This window comes from Carcharodon carcharias, chromosome 12 (genome assembly GCF_017639515.1).
Source record: "Carcharodon carcharias isolate sCarCar2 chromosome 12, sCarCar2.pri, whole genome shotgun sequence".
Taxonomy (NCBI): domain Eukaryota; kingdom Metazoa; phylum Chordata; class Chondrichthyes; order Lamniformes; family Lamnidae; genus Carcharodon; species Carcharodon carcharias.
In genome coordinates, this window is record NC_054478.1 from 105,603,142 (window position 1) to 105,618,907 (window position 15,766).

General features: G+C 39.7%; 1 protein-coding gene across 1 annotated transcript in view; it reads right to left on the reverse strand.

Moving 5' to 3' along the window:
- Positions 1 to 15,766, reverse strand: part of LOC121284701 (protein boule-like) — a 154,410-nt gene that overhangs the window by 111,314 nt on the left and 27,330 nt on the right. Inside the window, exon 4 of the mRNA XM_041200257.1 lies at positions 2,185 to 2,239. Within this exon, the coding sequence (XP_041056191.1) occupies positions 2,185 to 2,239 (55 nt within the window). The remainder of the gene's footprint in view (positions 1 to 2,184; positions 2,240 to 15,766) is intronic.

Here is a 15,766-nt window from a genome sequence, read left to right on the forward strand (position 1 = left end):
TCCTAAGGTTAATTTGAGCTTTCCTAGATTAGGGGATCTCAGCTGCAGCAGCAATAGAATTACAGAAAAGGTACAGTACAGGAGGAGGTCATTAAGCCCTTTGTGGCCATATTGGTTCACTACAACAAGCAACTCAGCTATTCTCAAATGTTTTTCTTTTCAAGATACATCCAAAAATTATCCAATCCCTTTTGAGAGCCATGATTGAATCTGCTTCTGCTACACTCTCAGGCAGTGCATTCCAGATCCTAACCACTTATTGTGTAAAAAGGTTTTCCCCTCATGTTGCCATTGGTTCTTTTGCCATTCACCTTAAATTGACGTCCTCTAGTTCTAAACCCTTCTGTTGACGGGAACAGTTTCTCCAAGTCTATTTTTTCTAGACCCCTCATGAGTTTGAGCATTTCTATCAAATCTCCTTTGAACCTTTCCTCCTCTAAGAAAAACCCTAGGTTCTCCAATGCCTCTTTGTAACTCAAGTCTTTCATCCTTGGAACCATTCTTTTCTGCACCACTTGAATGCTTCAGCATCCTTCCTAAAGTGTGATGCCCAAAATTGGGCACAATTTTCAAGTTGAGGCCAAACTAGTGTTTTATATAGGTTCATTATAACTTCCTTGCTTTTATACTCTATGCCATTATTTTTAATGCCCAGGATCCCTAATGCCTTATTAACCATTTTCTCAAACTGCCCTGCTAATTCAATGATTTTTTGGTATATACCCCGAGGTTCCTCTGCTCCTTTAGAATTGTATCTTTTATATTGCCTTTCCTTGTTCTCCCTCCCAAGATCTTCACACTTCTCTGCACTAAATTTCAATGCCATGTGTCTGAGATTCCCCCAGCCTATGTCCTCTTGAAGTCTATCACTAACCTCCTCATAGTTCACAGTACTTGCAAGTTTTGCATTATCTGCAAGTTTTGAAATTGTGCTTGTATACCTAAGCCTAGGTCATTAATACCACCATATACCTTTCTACAGTCTGAAAAATAACCATTCACCACAACATTGTTTCCTGTCACTCTGCTAACTTCATATTGCCACTGTTCCTTTTATTACATGGACTTTCTTGCTGACAAGTCAGTCATGTGGCACTTTATCAAAAGTCTTTTGGAAATCCATGTACTCCACATCAATCAAATCACTATCATCTACCTCATAAAATAATTCAATCCAAGTTAGTTTATATGGTTTGTCTTGAACAAATTCATGCTGGCTATCCACATTTGTTCAATTGACTGTTAATTTCGTTCCAGATTATTGTTTCTAAAAGCTTTCTCACCACTGAGGTGAAACTCACTGGCTTGTGGTTGCTGGACTTATCCATATGCTCTTTTATTTTTTGAACAGTCAGTTCTGGCATCAGATGATGGATGCACAGCAAACAAGTCCATTTCATGTGGGTGTCTTCATAATGGCATAACTTTGTCGATGGCTAAGGAGTCCAATCTCCAAGGTGCAGTTCTGCCCATGAGGTTACCAAGTATCACTGTGAGTTGTTGTTTCTGGCACTGACATCTGAGAGCTGCTGTTCGTGGCACTGACATCTTTTCTGAACAAAGGTGTAACATTTGCAATTCGAGTCCTTTGGCCCACCCTTGTATCCTAGGAGGATTGGAAGATTATGCCTCCCCAATTTCCACCCTTACTTCCTTCAGTATCCTTAGAAGCATCTGATGCCATCCTGGTGGCTTAATGGCTAAGTACAGCCAGCCTTTCTAATACCTCCGTCCTTTATCAATTTCTAGCCCATCAAGCATCTCGGTTACTCTTCTCTTTCACTATGAATCTGGCACCATCTTCTTCCTTCCTTGGTGAAGGCAGATGCAAAGTATTCATTTAGTACTTCAGCCTTCACGCATACATTTTCTTTTTGTTTTTTTCCTTTATTTATCCCTTTAGTCCCAATATAGGCACAGTTGGCTTCAGTAGTGCTTGATTAGGGAAGGGAAAAACTAGGTGAACAATGGGGTACATTCCATACATAATACAGAGATAAAGTTATATACAAAAGAAACACTTCATCGTTTGATACATACCTTCGAAATATGTTTAAAGAAAGACTCCTGTTTCCTCTTAGGGAAATTATTATTAGGATGGAACTGGAACTTGGAGAACAATTAAACAAAGACAGCACTTTTAACATACACGATTTTTGCAAAATGAAAATGATTGGTTCTTACCTCCTGTAAGATCTTTTGAGCATCTTCCTGGGTTTCAAAGGTAATAAACCCATATCTAAAGGAAAGTACGGGCAGAAATTTTAACACATTTACATGTATCTGTGACAAATATAAGGAGCTAATTGGAAAAGTGATTCACATCGTATTGACGTGCTAGTGATGCAAATCTATTGAAAACTTGTCACTTTTTTGTCAGTGATAACTATTGTAAAGATGGTAAAATGTAGTGACTAAAATAAATTGCCATTGTATATAAAAACTTTGAAAAAAAATCAGACAGTTATCGAAGATCGTTCTTAATTTTTTTATAGCTAGTTTTAAAATCATTTCCCCAAGCTACCCTGGCTGTAAGCTTTTATTCCCAGAACTTGTTAAAATGTTAACTTGTCCCTAAATAAGCATGGTCTTCATTCGTTATGCAAGTTCAACACCCTTGGGCAATATTCTGTCATGAAATATAGAAAAAACACTTGACAACTTTTTAATCAAATGTCACATTATAGTTATGAACCTGGTCAGGCAAACTTTCATACTCCCACTTTACAGCTGTGGCTAGCTTTGTATCACACCTCAATTTCTGACTTCCTCTCTTGGATAATCAAGGATTTTGCCTAGAGTTACCAAACCACAGCTTTTGCTGTGATTTTACCACAGGGCAGGACGAGGAGGTAAGCCAGAGCAGGGACTGAACCCTGCATTGTTGGCATTATTCTGAACCACACACTAGCTACCTAGCCAACTGATCTAAGCAGCCCCCTTAATTATGACCAAGAAGAAATAAAAACTTCACAAAAATGCTCAAGACAAGAAAATGAGGAATTTTGTATTCATTTTCAGGACTGTAAAATTAGGGGTACTGTGAATTGGAAGAACCATAAGACATAGGGGCAGAAATTAGGCCATTCGGCCCATCGAGTCTGCTCCACCATTCAATCATGGCTGATAAGTTTCTCAATCCCATTCTTCCGCCTTCTCCCTGTAACCGATCTGCAATTAACAAATAAAACTGTAACATGTGGAGACTGACAAAATTTACCCTTTTTCTTCCTGAGCATTCAATTTCTACATAAAATCGAAGTGTTATAGATACTAAAAGTGGCTATCACATGATATTAGCAAGCATTTTCTTCTTCTATCAAGTCCAAAATAAATAATAGTGTCTCTGAAATTCTAAGGTTGTCACTGAGCCAGTGTAAGTTGAGTGGAGTGGAAAGGCACTAACCTCTGCTCAAATTTTAAAAATAGTGCCATTATTATAGTTAGGTTGGGTCTGAATCAAAGACAACAATAATGAAAAAAACTCGACTGGCTCTTATATCATGAAGAAGACACTTAAGGGCTTAAGAATTTCAAAAAGCCCCCTCCTCTATCTGCTGCCATTATTACAAAGCATTTACAGCACAAAAAAAGCCATTCAGCCCAATAGAAGCACACCACTGTTTATATCAAAGGCTCAATAAAGAATGCAATCAATCCCCTCATTGTGCAGTTCTGGGACTTCACTAGTTCCACTGAGGAACTAGTAAAGAATGGAATTTCATAGGAGGCCCAATTGGAAGTCTTATCCATGTTGCTACCCATAACACATTTTGTTAGACTTCCTAAACTGGATGAAATGTTGGTGAAACCACATTCTGCCCCAACATCCTGACCCTCGGCAGGTATCAAACATTTCACCCTCTCATTACTTTTGGGACCACAATCTCAAACCCATTTATACTGTGGGGTACGTGCAGATATTCACATATATAACTTGAAAAAAGTGCTTACATGAGTCTACGTCGCAGCACACTGCTTACATAATGTTAATACAACGATCTGGAGAATGCCCATACATACCAGAAACATATTGTTGGCTTTTACAATTAGGAGGACAAATCAAAATTATCTGTGATTATATCTTAGTGTGGTAAATCCACCTCAAATCCTGTTATTCCATGCTGTTTATGTTTGACAGTACTTGTTATTCGATCAGAGTAAATGGGGAGAATTTTCTCTGTCAGGTTGGCTGGTTGGGAACGGAGCTGATCGCCGCAAATGAATGGCTGCGTGCCACCATTTTGCGTGGGCAGGCCAATTAAGGCCCGCTCAGCATGATGCGCACCCGGAAGTGCTCAGCACTACCTGTGCAGGCGGGGGGAGGAGGGAGAATTGGGGCACGCCCGCCAAAGAGCGCAGAAATCTCTGTGAGGCACAGAGCTGCCTCAGGGAGATTAACTTCAGTGTTAAACTTGCAATTAAAAAAAACAATATTCAGTCATGTCCCTAACGTGACAGTGTCACATAAGCTGAGACATGTTCATGAATTTTGTTTAAGAAATTTATTTAATTAATGAAACTCTCTTGAAACCTCATCCCACCAATGGATGAGGTTTCATGAAAAATGCCTTACGGTTGAATGGGCAGCTTTCTCAATAGGGTTAATTAGTTTAATAATGGTTTTAACAGGCCTTTGACAGTGCGGTTGGTGTGTAGCTGACTCTGGTGTGTGCCCGCCAAATGGAAGATCAGAATGACATGCAGTGACATCAGGACGCACGCTTGACGTCACCACGCGTCATTTTACATGCTGGCGTGCGGGGCCCACCCCTGCACACCAAACAGAAGATTCTACCCAATAAATATTATGGTTATGAAATTTGTTGCTACCTCCAATGATGGTCACTATTAAAGTTGAAAAGAATAAGGTAAATCAGGAATTATTAAGAAGCTTAGGTTTTAAAACTCTGAAGGTTGTAGGAGAAAAAAAAATGTTTTGATCCTCAAAATGCACAAGTTTGAGTGGCAGACATTGCGTGACTGTGGTTCATTATACTTCACTTGGTAGCTTATCACATGGTATTTCTCAAACATCTCACCTCCATTGTAGAGATGGGTGGGGCTGATCTTGTATGGTTACGTTCTTACATATCCAAAAATAGACACACCATCCCTAACAACGGCTTCCACCCCATACCATTATCACCTGAGTCTCCCAAAATCCTTTTGCTATTTCTCACCCACGTTATTCATGAATATATCATTCACAGAAAAGAGGATTATCTTCCACAGGGATGCTTGACACCCAGCTTTATCTGTCTATTACCTTACTTGACCTATCAACTACTGTGCATCTTTGGTTATGTACCAATTTCCTCCGATCTAAACAATGAGGAGAATGAAGCTACTTTCTTCAACTTGCAGGACAAAGCATGCCCTTGCCACCAACTTACCAGCCACTGTATCAAATTTGATTGCGACCTCGACCTCCCATTCAACCCATTGTTATGACACGGCAGACGATGTGTGCCAGGTGGGTCAAATCCATGAGGGAAATTTGATCATGCGGTCACAATGGTTTTGCAATTTGTATTTATTTTGAGATGCGTGCCCTTAAATCAGTAGTCACAAGTCCACCAAGACTTGAGATTTTTTAGGAAACTAAATTAAATGTTTATTAACAAAAGATTTCAAACACATACATACGTCAACAAATTACGACTATAATAACTGCTAAAACCCCTAATTAATCTGGCTTCCAGTTACACACCTGTTCAGGAAATAGTAAACAATAAAATAGATTTTAAATAGATTTCAGCCAGTTAACACAATTCCATGGACAGTAGAATTCAAAGTGGCTTTTCCCAGCTTTAGTTTCTATACAAACAGTTTAATGCACAACTACTGGAGGCCTTTCACACTTCTAGTAGATCTTACAACACCTTCCCTGACACACAGCCTCATTTCCCTTAATATATATTTCTCCCTTTGAATGCATATTTCATTGTTCCTTCATGCCTTTGGAACTTTACTTTTCTCACAATATAAATAATTGCATGGTGCTAATATTATCAGTAACCTTTGGGAAGAATAAACACACTGCTTGGCCTAGTTTCTCTGGCTAGGTGTAACACCCTATCATCTCTGAAATTCAAACTATCCTGATTTATCTAAAAATGCAAATTCTCCTCACTTTACATCCTAAAACTTCAGCCATATTTACGTATTTAGCATTTCAAACTTAACTTCTTTTGATGAGTCAAAACCTCCAGACCAACTGTCTCCAGTTTAATTAAATCCCACACACAGAAACTATCCAAACCCCACTATTAACCTACTTTTACAATAAATCACAATAATATTGAGAATTATTATATTTTCATGACATCATATTTTACCCAAAGATTTGCCTAGTCCATCCCAGTAATATAGACTGAGATATGGATGAAGACAGACAATCTGCTGTTGCCACTCTCACTTGTGGCTCTGTCGCCTCCAGATTTAATTATTCCCAGTGCCCTTCTTGCTGGCTTCCCATCGCCCAACAAACCCCAACTTACCCAGAGCTTTGCTGCCTATAGCCTATCCTGCACCAAATCCTGCTCACACATCACCCACCATCCCAGCATTGATTTCCCTTCATTTTCTTGCCCTTCCTGACTTTTGTAAACGTTATCATCTCTTAAAACACCTCTTTTGTAAAATCTCTATTCCTGATTCCAGCCGGTTGTATTTTCTGCCCCCTTAGTCTGATTGTTGGCAGATGTGATTTCAGCTACTGAGACTCAATTCCTTTTCTAAGTCACTCCACCTCTTTCAAATACCCTACTGAAAACATAGGTCATTAACCAAGAGTTTGGTAATCCTCATCTTTCTTTCTTTGATTCAGTATCTGTTTTTCCTTAGACCTGTGAAATGAAAAGGCATTTGCTAAGTCAGGAATGGCAGCAAACAAATTCTCAAAAATACAGGGTGACAGGTCTTGAAAGAAGTGGCTAGTGAGATGGTTGATGCACTGGTTTTAATTTTCCAAAGTTCCCTAGATTCGGGAAGGTTCCATTAAATTAGAAAACAGCAAATATAATTCAAAAAGGGAGACCAAAAGCAGGAAACTATAGGCCAGTTAACCTAACATCTGTTATAAGGAAAATGTTAGAAGCTATTATTAAAGATATTATAGCAGGGCACTTAGAAAAATTCAAGGCAATCAGGCAGAGCCAACGTGGTTCTGTAAAAGGGAAATCATGCTGAACCAATTTATTGGAATTCTTTGAAGCAGTCATGTGCTGTGGATAAAGGGGAACCGGTGGATGTACTGTACTTAGATTTCCAGAAGTCATTTAATGAAGTGCCAGCCACATCAAAGGTCATTGCAGAAAATAAAAGCTCATGGTGTAGGGGGTAACATACTGACATGGATAGAAGATTGACTGGCTAACAGAAAGAGAGTTGGCATAAATGGGTCATTTTTTGGTTGGCAGGATGTGGTGTGCCACATGGATCAGTGCTGGGGCCTCAACTTATTACAATTTATATGAATATCATGAATGAAGGGCTCGAAGGAATGGTTGCTAAATTTGTTGATGACTCAAAGGAAAGTAAATTGTGAGGAGGACATAAGGGGGCTACAAAGTGACACGGATAGGTTAAGTAAGTGAGCAAAGATCTGGCAAATGGGAGTATAATGTCAGAAAGTGTGAAATCATTCTTTTTGGCAGGAAGAATAAAAAAGCTTATTATCTAAATGGTGAGAGATTGCAAAGCTCTGAGATTCAGATGGGTCTGGGTATCCTAATGAATGAATCACAAAAGGTTATGTAGTTACAGCAGGTAATTAGGAAAGCTAATTGAATATTATCATTTATTGTGAGGGGAATTGGTCACAGAAGTAGGGAGGTTATACTTCAGTTGTACAGGGCATTGGTGAGGGTGCATCTGGAGTATTGTTGATAGTACTGGTCTCTTTATTTAAAGAAAAATGTAAATGCATCAGAGGCAGTTCAGAGAAGGTTTACTAGACTAATATCAAGAATGGGCCGGCTGTCGTATGAGGAAAGGTTGGACAGGTTAGGCTTGTATCCACTGGAATTTAGAAGTGTAAGAGATGACTTAATTTAAACCTTTAAGATCCTGAGGGGTCTTGGCAGGGTGGATGCGGAGAGGATGTTTCCCCTTGTGGGAGAATCTAAAACTAGGGGTCACTGTTTAAAAATAAGGGGTCGCTCACTTAAGACAGAGGCGAGGAGAATTTTTTTCTCTGAGGGTTGAGTGTCTTTGGAACTCTTCCTCACAAGGCAGTGGAAGTAGAGTCTGAATATTTTTAAGGCAGAGCTAGATAGATTTGTGATTAACAAGGGGGTGATATCGGGGGCTGGCAGGAATGTGGGGTTGAGGTTACCTTCAGATCAGCCATGATCTTGCTAAATGGCGGCGCAGGCTTGAGGGGCCAAATGTACTTCAGCTTAATAATTCATAGAACTTGCTATCAAGTTTACTTGGTTTTGTCAACATGACCAGCATCAGGCTTGAACAAAAAGTAACTGAAATAAAAGCAAAAGTTTGTTTTAGCGCAAATTAAGACATCCATCACAAATGAGTGCTTAGAAAGGACTATCATTGGGGATTTTACTTGCTAATTAAAGAGATGGAAGAAAAGATTGAAAAATTGAAGAGTTGGTTCGACATGCTCATAGCATAGAGATTCATTGAGAAGCAATGGATATTAGAGACCAAAGGAGCACCATTTAGCAGAATAAGAAAAGGTGAATAGGGAATTTGTCCAATTCCACATCAGCTTGTTAATATTTCTTGTGAACAGAACTGAAATGAATTACTGGCTGCTTGATTCTGTTAAGGTTCCAAGACATCTGTGGGTAAACCCATACACCTTTCAACGAATCAGATGCTGCCCAAAATGATAAAAGATAGGTGCCATACCTACATTCACTCCCTGAAATTGTCATGTGATATTAATGTGCAAATGTTTTAATGTGTTATTTTCACATTTTTTTCAAATATTTGATGGGAACAGAGTAGAAGGTCTGGCCAGCCAATTGTCCAAATTACAGGTCATTTTGTAGATGGAAGGATTAAGCAAAGTAGTTTTGACAGGTGGATACGAGCATTAGGAGTTTAAACTACCTATGAAGTTCTCTTGTAAGAATTTAAAAACTCCCTACCTTCTGTAATAAGAAACTACATTGAAGACCAAAGAGTTGCACCTGCTGGACAAGCAGCAGTAATGGCTGATGATTATGAACTGATCCATAAAACTAAATCTTTTTTCCATCACCCCCATAAATTTGAAAAGGATAAAGTGGGAGAGTGAAAGGAAAGCAAGTAGCTAGGGTAAAGAATGGATAGCTGGGAATGCCTGGAGATCTCCTCCCCATATCAGGAAGGAAGGTACTGAGGGTGGAGGTGAAATCTGAAGGCCTAAGTGTTTCCATTATAATAAAGTGGGACACATTCGTTCAGAATGCTGGAAGTGGCGAGGGAAGCCCATGGGGCTTACTGGAGTTTGTAAGAGTGAGTCCGAAAGGGGAACTCAAAATGAAAATGCCACAGATCAAATTGTAGCTTTAACTACAATTAAGGGTCTGGAAGCAAACACTGCTGAGCATGCAGGTGAAGTGAATAAGGTAGATGAGATATATAAAGGGTTTTTGTCTGAAGGAAAGATAACCCCTTTTTCATCAAATGATGCATCTAAACCCATAACTGTGTCCCTTAATATAGGAGCTACTCAAACTCTTTTGCTGGAGAAAGACCCAGTTTTCCCTCCAAAGAATTCAATGAAAGCTAAAGTATTGGTAAATAGGTTAAGTGGAGAGTATGTCCCGATTCCGTTGTACAAAGTGCAGTTGGGGTGCGATTTGTTGTCTGGATTAGTGGTTGTGGGAGTGGTTAAGAAATTACCCATGGATGGAGTTGATTTTTTGCTGGGGAATGATTTGGCAGGAGTGAAGGTTATAGCTTCGCCCAGAATTACGGCAAGTCCAAGAGAGGCTAAAGAGACGGAGCAGTTGCAAGAACAAGTTCCTGGTATTTCTCCATCTTGAGTGGTGACCAGAGCAATGGCTAAACAAAGTCCATCACCAGATGTCAAAGTAATACCACAAGCAGATGTTAGAGTAGCCAAAACTTTCTTTAAAGATCAGGATAATTCAAAGGAAGTGATGGCAAGTGTTCATTCATTGAGACTCGGGAAGCAGATCAAGAGTTAAACACTGAAGCTGAGGCTGAAGGAGTTCCAGAGTGCTATTACATTAAAAACAGAGTTCTGATAAGGAAGTGGAGACACCCCTGCAGATGAGGAATGGATGGTTGTTCATCAGTTAGTACTGCCCAAATATCGTAAGGAGTATTGCGAGTTGCACATGAAATCCCTAGGGCAGGGCATGTAGGAATACAGAAAAACCAAGCATCGATAAACAGGCATTTACCTGGCAAAGACTTTGTAATGACATAGTGTAATTTTGCAAACGTCATTCATGGGAGGTAGTAGGTAAGACTCAACATGTAATCAAACCAACACCTTCAATACCCATACCAGTTTTTGAAGAACCACTCAGTCGGGTATTAGTAGATTGTGTAGGACCATTACCCAAAACGAAAGCAGGACATCAGCATATCCTTACAATCATGGTTATGACAACCCAATTTCCAGAAACTACTCCTTTAAGGACAATTACAGCTAAGGTTAGTGGAAAAGTTAACTCAGCTTTTCACTCGTTATAGCCTACCAATAAAATACAATCTGATTAAGGTTCTAACTTCATGTCTAAAATTTTCCAGGACATAATCCGCAATTTGGTGTCAAACAACTAAATTTTACTGCAAATCACCCACACACACAGGGAGCTTTAGAGAGATACCATCAGACTCTCAAAACCATGATTAAGACTCGTTGCCATGAATACCCAAAGGATTGGAGTTTTTATTATTTGCTACCAGAGATTCTCCAAATTAATCTATTGGATTTAGTCCAATTGAATTGATCTATGGTTGTGAAATAAGAGGTCCATTAAAAGTGATTAAGGAAAAGTTCCTAAAGCAGAAAGACAAATCCTCCATGTAGGATTACGTATCCATGTTTCTAGAAAGACTCACAGGAGCATGTAAATTAGCACGGGAGCACTTAAAAATTTCCCAAGCCAAAGTGAAAGAATGGGCAGATAAACATGCTACAATTAGAACATTCCAAGCAGGAGACGAAATATTGGTATTGTTGCCTTTGCAGGGTGAACCCCTGAAAGCGAAATTCAGTGGCCCCTACAAGATAGTTAAGGAGGGTTAGTAAATTGACTTATCTGATAGATATTCCTGAGCATAGGGAGAAGAAACGTTTATGTCACATAAACATGTTGGAAGCAATATCATTGCAGAGAAGATGATAAGACAGAGCAAGTGTTCCAGGTGGTAGTAGTACTGGAGAACGGCAGAGACAGTAAGGGCAAGGTAGGAGAACTAAACAGTGCACAAAGCGAACCTCCTATAATTCAACTAGCCAATACGACAATACTGGGACAGTGAGACACTGTATTCTCATATTTAGAGGAAGGATCAAGGAAAGAGCTAATAAAGGTTACTTAGGAAGTATAAGAGAATTTGTAGGGATACACCTGGATATACAAGTTAGCCATATATGATGTGGACATAGGAGATTCAGTGCCGATAAAACAACATCATTATCGTCAAGTCCAGAAAAACAAGCTCAGTTAGAAACAGAGATCCAATATATGCTGGACAATCAATTGATTGAACTTAGCCAAAGTGGCTGGTGTTCACTGGCAGTATTGGTTCCTAAACTGGCTGGATCCACTAAATGTTGTACAGACTACAGGAAAGTGAATGCAGTAATGAGGACAGATTTGTCCCCAATTCCTTGGTTAGAAGATTGCATCAATAAGGATGGCAGTGCCTCATTTCTTTCTAAAATTGATCTATTGAAGGGGTACTGGCGCCATTAACATCAAGGGCTAAAGAAATATCCACCTTTCTTACACCAAGTGGGTTGTATCAATGTCTAGTCATGCAGTTTGGGTTTAAAAATGCCCCAGCTACATTCCAGGGACTTATGAATCAAGTTGTGAAGTACCTAACTGTGTGGCTTACCCAGATGATGTCGTAATATATAGTAACACATGGGAAGAACATGTAAAGCAATTAGAGGACCTGTTCAAGCAACTGCTGTTGGCTGGCTTAGTCATAAATCTGGTCAAAAGCGAATTTGCAAAAGCAAGGGTAACTTACCCAGGTCACATCATAGGACAAGGGCAAGAGTTGCCAAGAACAGCAAAAGCGAGCTCTCTAATAGAATTTGCCATTCCTTAAACTAAATGAGAAATTCTGAGATTTTTGGGAGTGTGTGGGTTTTATAGGAAGTGTGTGCCTAACTTCAGCACAACAGCTATACCTCTCACCAATTTGTTAAGAAACAGGCAGAAGTGGTATGGTCAGCAGAATACCAAGCAGCATTTGAAAAGCTGAAGGCAATCTTAATAAATGAACCAGTTTGCTGCCCCTGACTTTACCAAACCTTTTAAAATGGCAACTGATTCTAGTGACTTGGGGGTAGATGCAGTCCTATTACAAGATGATCAATTAGGAATAAAGAAGCTGGTGGAATACTTTTCCAATAAATTAAATCAATATCAAGTACTCTACAGTAGAAAAATAAACTCCAGCATTGTTGCTGTCTCTTCAACACTTTGAAGTTGATGTCTGGCACAATAACAAAGAAAAACTAATCTATAATAACCATAATCTGCTGGTGCTCATTGAAAAGTTTAAAGCTCAAAATATGAGACTGTTTAGATGGAGTCCATTGTTTCAACCATTTAATGTAAAGATTGTTCATATCGCCAGCAAAGATAATGTGATCGCGGATGTATTGTCCAGTGTGTCAAGTACTAAAATAAGTTACAGGGGTTAAGAAATGCTGAAGATTGTATAAGGTTGTATATAAGGGGGAAGAAGGATGAATGAAAGTAAATCTCATGTTTTGCTGTCCATGTGTCACATACCTTGTGGTGAACGCATTTTTGAAATTGTGTTTCATCTCTTTTAAGGGTGGAGGCAAGTAAGGAATATATCTTCAAAAACAGAATTACCTGGAAAAACTCAGCAGGTCTGGCAGCATCGGCGGAGAAGAAAAGAGTTGACGTTTCGAGTCCTCATGACCCTTCGACAGAACTTGAGTTCGAGTCCAAGAAAGAGTTGAAATATAAGCTGGTCAAAGCCAGCTTATATTTCAACTCTTTCTTGGACTCGAACTCAAGTTCTGTCGAAGGGTCATGAGGACTCGAAACGTCAACTCTTTTCTTCTCCGCCGATGCTGACAGACCTGCTGAGTTTTTCCAGGTAATTCTGTTTTTGTTTTTGTTTTGGATTTCCAACATCCGCAGTTTTTTTGTTTTTATCTAAGGAATATATCTTGTTTTATTTTCTGTTGGACTGAGGATTAAAATTACATTGGCTGCAATTTGAAAGACATGTATAGATCTCTCGTCCTGTTCCAGTGGACAATATTGCAGTCCTTGAACAGAGAGTGGCATGAAAGACAGGATAGTGCCGGAAAGGAGTCCTGGACCAAGGAGGCTGCCTGGCAACAACATTTTACTTGGCTTCTGACCAGGTTTTGTGCAAGAAGCAGTGTAGCAGAATAGCTCCTAGCCTGAAAGGAAAAAGACCTAAAACCTCTTTCTACTGTGTGTGGAATATTCCAGTAATTCAACAATAATAGCTAGCTGGCTTTTTCTCCTCATATCTCTATAACCTCCACTCTCTCTGAAAACCCCTGTCAAGAGGCAAAGGGGAAAATCACTGTCTGAGACATTAAAAGGCAAGTGCTCAACCAGTGAACTAAAGACTGAAAGTGCTGGAAGACCACCTCGTGTCATCAACAAAGAACTGAAAGGAATTTGGAAGACACCGATCAAAATCAACCCATCAAATCCTGCACCCCCAAATTGGTGTTAATGAACTGTTTTATCCCACACTTAAAATCCATGTTTTTGCATATCTTGTATGTGTGTGTATAGGGATTTAAGAAGGGGCAGAGTTTAGGTTATAGAGTTAGAAATTAGCAGTTCATATTTCTTTCTTTTACCACTGGTTAACAACAGCTTGTTCAATAAACAGTTATTCGCTTATTAAGTTTACAAACCTGGTGCTCATATGCTGTTAATGTAAATTAAATAGTTAGGTAGAATTGGGGCAATCTGGTGGAAACTATCACATTTGTTGCAGCTCGGGGAACAATGGGGCTTGATATTACTGCACACTATCCCCAGTGAGTTAAGACAATATTTACATGCTACTCCTTCTCCCCTCCACCCCAAAGCCTGACTTTACAGATTCAGATGGTCTGGAGGCATTACAACTCATCCAGATCTTGCTGTTTTCAAGTTTGGAGGTGTGGTAATCTCAACTGTAGTATGTGGTGTTTCAAATACTCAGGTGTCAACATCTGGTTCGCTTCTTGTGCTCCTTAGTGTTGTATTTTCCTTCGTCGCAATCTGTTGTCCTTGGTTGGATTCCATGGGCTCATCCTTCTCCTTCTGGTGGACAATGTTTGCTCTGTTCATTCATTGAGTGAACTCGGGTTCTTTTTGGTGGGCTCCACCATGTCCTTCTAGGGAGTTGAAGGTTTACCTCCCTTTGTATGTTCCTCACCTTTTGAGCTCAATCTGCAGTTTGGCTTCTAATACTGCACTGCTTCATCATAAGTGCTTGTGCCTCAGTGAGTTGATATTTGATTATTTCCTGCTCCAGGATTGACTTCATGTTGTGCATGTGAGCTTGAAGCTCCGGCTTCGTTTCTGCAGTTTTTGCAAGTCCTGTGGAAGCAACTGTTTGACTCAAGTTCGGGCTCAACCTTCTGCTGCTGCTCCTTCCTGTCTGTATGATCACCTGGAGATTTGGCTGATCTGACTAAAGAAGAGTATTTTCTACCATCTGCAAAGGAACGGGAATAACTGCCTCTGCAGAGCACGAGGACAATTCTGAACTCAAATCCCAGTCGAGATCATCAGCATTGGTGGATCTGGGGAATCTCCAATTCAGTGTAGTTGAATACAGTGTTGTTCTGACATCATCTGACATTTTGAGGAGGTCGAGGGCAACACAGGCATCCCAATTTGTAAAGAGAACGGCCTACTGTGGATGAGATACAGAATTTTGATTATTTACTTATTGCTATACTGGAGCTGCTCTTGAATCAGGCCAATGACTGGTAGTTGGATTCCTCCATGACCATACACTGGTGCGTCTGTCATCCGTAGCCAGAGGTCTTTTAACCATAGTTCATGATCAGACAGGACCGACACACTGGCTCCTTCGTCCAACTTGAAGTTTGTGAGGTGACCTTTTACAGATATATGTCAGTATTCCAAAACGTGAATCTGGGATCCTTAATTTCTTTAGTTAAAGTAGATGTCAAAGGACTTCATGACCACTCCAAAGTTATCGGAAAATTCATTTATCCCTTATCTGGCAATTATGTTGCCGGCTATTGGACCTACTGCATATACCAATGTATTTACTTGTTCAGCCTCAGTTTTTTTCTTCAAGCCTGGTGCTATCAAATATCTTAAAAATCTTCTCCATAACATCCAATTTTGTGCCAAGTCTGGCCCTTTCATCAGCTTTAATTGGTTTGGCAGTGTTGATTTCCCAACCATGGCTGTTTTCAGCACAGGAGAGTATAGCTTTCAAATTTTTTTTTCTTTTTTCCTACGCTTGTTGAGATTTGACATGGTCCTGTCGCAGTTAGTGTCATTTAAAACTTCTGTGATTCTGCAGGAAATCTTCTGAACGA